We start from the raw sequence: 5,250 nt of genomic DNA, 5'->3' as shown, positions 1-5,250 counted from the left end.
TAAATAAATAAAATGCTAGCTATGTACAGGGAACCCACTGAGCTGGATGAGGCCCATGAGATGGGGCCACCAAGCTTGGAACATTTGGATTCTGGGTTTGGAGCCAGGCATGGTGACGTACGCCTATAATCCCAGCACTCGAGAGGCTGAGGCAGGAGAATTCCTGTGAGCTCAAAGTCAGCCTGGGCTACGAAGTGAGACCCTGTCTCAAAAAGCAAAAACAGGGCCAGAATGATAGCTCAGTGGTCTAAATGTCTGCCTGGCATGCACAAGAACCTGGATTCAATCCCCATACTGCATGTCATTCGCTGTGTCATGACAGACACTGAAACCAGGTATGGTGGTGCAGTCCTGTAATCCCAGCACTGAGCTGAGACAGGAGAATCACTACAAGTCTGAGCTGCATAGTGAGATCCTATACTGAATAAATAAAGAAAACAACAAATGTATGAACAACAATAACAACAAAAAGAACAGATTCTGAGCTGGGAATCCGTGGGAAGTGATGTAAGGCCAATTCCTGTCATCTTGGAGGTGGACCCTGCCTCCAGCCTGGGGATCTACCTAAAGCCCACCAATAACCGTGAGAACACTATGGCCCCCACAGATCGCAAGCAGGACTGGTCGGACCACGCTATTTGGTGGGAACAGAAAAGGCAGTGGCTTCTGCAGACACACTGGACCCTGGACAAGTACGGGATCCTGGCAGATGCCCGCCTCTTCTTTGGGCCACAGCACCAGCCGGTCACCTTGCGGCTGCCCAACCGTCGTGCACTGCGTCTGCGCGTCAGCTTCTCTAAGCCTCTCTTTAAGGCCGTAGCTGACATCTGCCGCCTTCTCAGTGAGTAGCCCACCTACAAAGCCTCTGCAAGGGGTAGGTCCCCTCCCTTCCCTGACCCAGCTGCTGTCACCTCTGGCCACTAACCCTGCCCCCAAGTGCCCAGGAACAAGGCAGTAGGTAGGTAGGTAGGTAGGTAAGTAGGTAGGTCGTCACAGGGGGAGCTCCCCGCAGGTATCCGGCACCCTGAGGAGCTGTCCCTGCTGCGGGCTCCTGAGAAGAAGGAGAAGAAGAAGAAAGAGAAGGAGCCAGAGGAAGAAGTGTTCGACCTGACCAAAGTCGTCCTAGCTGGTGGTGAGCACACGGGTGGACGGGGCACACAGGAGCCCCGGTATTGACAGGCCTGCTGACCACGCTGTCCCCCAGGGGTGGCACCCGTGCTGTTCCGGGGGATGCCAGCGCACTTCTCAGATAGCGCCCACACGGAGGCCTGCTTCCACATGCTCAGCCGGCCAGAGCCACCGCCGGACCCTGGGCTGCTGCAGCGTCTGCCGCGACCCAGCTCCCTGGCCGACAAGACCCAGCCGCACAGCAGGTGGGTGCCCCATCTCCATGCTGCTGGGTCCATCCGGCTTAGTAGAGACCTAACTCTGCCTTCACCATCTCCAGGTGGCTGGACTCATCTCGGTGCCTCATGCAGCAGGGCATCAAGGCTGGGGACACACTCTGGTTGCGCTTCAAGTACTACAGCTTCTTTGACTTGGATCCCAAGGTGGGCTGGGCTCAGGGGGACCTGGGGACTGGGTCCTTGAGGCAGGAAGACTGGGCACCCTGGTCTGGGCTCTAGACTCTGAACCAGAGCCTCTGGCCTGGGCTCCAGGGTGTTCCCTGGACAGGGGACAGGAGGATCCACAGGGGACCTAAAGTGAGAACAGGCTTTGTAGCCCAGCCCGTGGGCCCTGTGCCTCTCCCTGTCACCTCTTGTGCTGTCTCTCCTGAGCCCTTCCAGCCTGCAAACCTGCTTCTGTGCACCCCCATATCTACAGTGCCCTGGCTGCATATCCTGTTTCCTGTTCCAGGCTTTCTGTGGCTGCCCTTGGCCCCCCTCACCTGTTGGCCAAACCTACCCTGGTATCCTCTGTCCCAGTCCATCTAGAAGTGGACCTGCTTATGGAGGTAGCCGTCCATGTTACCTATCCCGTGTCCCTTCCCATTTTCTTTTTCCTTTTTTTTCCTTCCCAGTTTGACACAAGTGACTGCCTCCCTGAGAAGCATCCTTCTCTCTCATCACCTGTGATCCACTCACTTCCGCCTCTGGCTCTCCTGGGCTCTGCCCAGCATCTTGGCTTTCACTGTTGCTCTCTGTGGCCTCCATCCTGGGCCTCCTTTTTTCCAAGAATATGTGAATCTGAAGGATTCAAGCATCATCCCATGATCTTTGAGTCTCCCAATTCATAACCTCCAACCAGCCTGCCCAGATCTCCTATCTGTCCTGCATTCCTGCAAAACCCTTTACTAAAGCCATTCCGGGGTTGGGGATACAATCAGTGACACAGTGGGTGCCTGAAAAGCACAAGGTCCTAAATTTGATTCCTACTACTGAAAAAAAATAATCTGTTCCAGGTCCTTCATACCCCCAGTTGGCCTACCCAGTGCCCCATGAAATCAAACCCAGAGTCTCCTGTTCCACCAAGAGCACCTCATAGTCACTGTGGCCTCTCCTTTGGTTGGCCTCCACAACCTTGGAATGAATGTTTGCAAATGTCCCTCTGCTTTTGTTGCCCTGTCTGTTTTTCTTTTCTTTTTCTTTTTTAAAAAATTTTTATCCTTTTGATACAGGGTCTCACTATGCAGTTTGGACTCATAGTGATCCTCCTGTCTCAGCCTCCCCAGTGCTGGGATTACAGGTGTGTGCCACAATGTTCAGTTTTGGTGCTGGCATGGCACATCCAGAAACCCAGGGCCAGCATGGCATGCGGTACCAGGGATTGAACTCAGGACCTTGAGTTTGCCAGGCAGATGCTTAGACCACCAAGCTATTGCCCCAGTCCCTGTTTGTGTGTTTAAAGGACTCCTGTGACTGTTATATCCCTTACCTCGACCACAGGTTCTGCCTGTTCGGGCCCTGAGCTGTTTTCTGCTTTGGCCTTACTCCTTCCACATCCTGTGCCCCTTCTCTTCCTGGGGACTTCGTTGTTCTTTTTATCCCAACGTCTTGGAGTGAGTGGTCTTTATGATTCCATTTTATCTCCTTTGCTTTGACTTATTTTCTTTCTTTCTTTCTTTCTTTCTTTCTTTCTTTCTTTCTTTCTTTCTTTCTTTCTTTCTTTCTTTCTTTCTGTTTGAGAGACGGTCTCACTATGCAGTTCAAGCTGACCTGGAACTTGCAGCAATCCTCCTGCTTCATCTTCCTGAGTGCTGGAATTACAGACATGCACCACTATCTATACCTAGTATACCTAGTCCTTGATTTTGCAATTTTTCACATTATCTATTGACCCTATTGGAAAGATAATAGCATAGCTGTTTCACAGTCTCTCTTTCCCATGCTACATGCAAATTTCTTTGTATCTTTCTAAATGAGCAGTGTTGCCAGATGTGGTAGGTACGAGGTAGTGAAACTCAAGAGGGTAAGCCTGGAGGATTTATATGAGTTTAAGGCAAGCCTGAATTACAGAATGAGATCCTATCTCAAAAGACAAACCAACCAAACAAATAAAACCAATCTAACTAAATAAATAAAGCATAAAATGTAACTAGGGCTGTAATAGTGGCACATATAAATACCATTCTAGGGAGACCCAGAGTAGTTATGCTTATATGTTCTTATTTCCTTTTTTTTTTTTTTTTTTTTTTTTTGGCTGTGCTAGGGATTGAATTGAACTCAGGGCTCTCACACAGAGCTACAGTTCTTTCTAAATTTTTTTCTAAAGTTTTGAGACAAGGTCTTACTCTTTCACCCAGACTGAGCTGGACCTCTCAAGCCTCCTGCATCAGCCTTCTGAGTGACTGGGATTACAGGGATGTGTCAACCTTGGCAGGCCAAACCGTTTTGTTTCACTTATCCCTAGTAAGTGGCTGTCTGTCCCCACAAGCAAGAGTATCCAGAAAGCTGCCTGGATGCTGCCTACGGCTGTGGCCCCCACTGGCCTGCAAGGCAAGGGGTGATATCCCTTCACCTTGTACTGCCTGGAAGTGCCCACCATGGGCTCCTTCCACAGCGGTGACCACACTGACATGTCAGGTGGGGTCTTTCTTCCTGGAACCTAGACCTACTTGACTGTTACCCTTGGAAATCCCTTCACTGTTTTTCTGGGAATTTCTGCATTGCAATTGTTTACTGACTCTGCCTGTGCTTATGTTCCTCTTTTTTTTTGTGTGTGTGGCGCAGGGGTTGGAGGATGGGCCTTATTCCTGAGAGGCGGGTGCTCTCCACTGAACCACCCACCCAGGCCTCTGTGTTCCTCTGTGTCACCTTCCTGGTGGGATACAGACTTCAGTAGGTTCCTCTAAAATGTGCTTGGGGGGGCCAGGGAGATGGCTTGGGGGCCAGGGAGATGGCTCAGTGGAATAAGCGCTTCCCTGGCAAGCGCAACGGCCTGAGTTCAATCCCCAGTTCTGCCAAAAAAAAAAATAAATAAAATAAAATAAAATGTGCTTGGGACATAAGCATGTTGAAGCCCACATGTTGGCAAAGATTGTTCGGGCCCCAGTAGCTGGGTATCAGATTCTAGGGAGACTCTTTTCTGCCATCTTGCTGTTTCCTTCTGAACTCCACATTGGATGCTGAGAACTCTGTTGTCACTTTTCTTTCCATTTTTCTATGTGACCCTTTTATTTTCTTTTGGCAGTGCAACAGAGGTACTAGAACCTTCTCGAATCTTCTCCTTATCCTTTTGTGTTCCAAAATTTCTCAGTAAAGTGGAGTAGCCTGGGTCTTTCTTCATTCTTTGGCCTGTATACTTACCTGTCCCTTTCTACTTAGAAACCTGAGCAAACGCCTTGTATGCATCTATTTAATCATCTCCTCTGGGTACCACCATTTTTCTGTTCATTCCTTCTGAAACTATACTCAGTGAATACTGGTCATGCTGAATTTTTTCCTTCTCTTTCCTTCCCTTCTTCCCTCCCTCTTCCATCTCTCGTTCAGTAGTAGGAATTCAACCTAGGATCTTACAGCACTGAGCTATATTCCCAGCCCTTTTTTTATTTTGAGACAAGGGTCACACTAAATTGCTCAGGCTGGACTTGAACTCACTATTCTCCTGCCTCAGTCTTCCAGAATGCTGGGATTACAGGTATGAGTCACCATGGCCACTTCAAATATTTTTGATCTATAGATGGCTAGATCCTCCGATTAAGATCCTACAGATAAAGAAGGCTGATAGTGGGGCCGGGGAGATGGCTCAGTGGAATAAGCGCTTCCCTGGCAAGCGCAAGGGCCTGAGTTCAATCCCTGGTTCTGCAAAAAA

At 49.6% G+C, this 5,250-nt stretch overlaps 1 protein-coding gene across 2 annotated transcripts in view; it reads left to right on the top strand.

Annotated features, from left to right (window-relative positions):
• Fermt3 (fermitin family member 3) overlaps positions 1 to 5,250 on the top strand; it is a 17,915-nt gene that overhangs the window by 5,236 nt on the left and 7,429 nt on the right. For both annotated transcript variants that reach the window (XM_004643774.3, XM_023703917.1), the window contains exons 3-6: positions 608 to 841; positions 1,013 to 1,132; positions 1,205 to 1,373; positions 1,448 to 1,550. In XM_004643774.3, coding sequence (XP_004643831.1) covers positions 608 to 841; positions 1,013 to 1,132; positions 1,205 to 1,373; positions 1,448 to 1,550 — 626 coding nt within the window. The remainder of the gene's footprint in view (positions 1 to 607; positions 842 to 1,012; positions 1,133 to 1,204; positions 1,374 to 1,447; positions 1,551 to 5,250) is intronic.

The sequence above is a fragment of the Octodon degus genome, unplaced genomic scaffold, assembly GCF_000260255.1.
Source record: "Octodon degus isolate 3935 unplaced genomic scaffold, OctDeg1.0 scaffold00184, whole genome shotgun sequence".
In the NCBI taxonomy this organism is placed as follows: domain Eukaryota; kingdom Metazoa; phylum Chordata; class Mammalia; order Rodentia; family Octodontidae; genus Octodon; species Octodon degus.
Note: the sequence above shows the minus strand (reverse complement) of the source record. Positions and strands in the feature narration are given on the sequence as shown.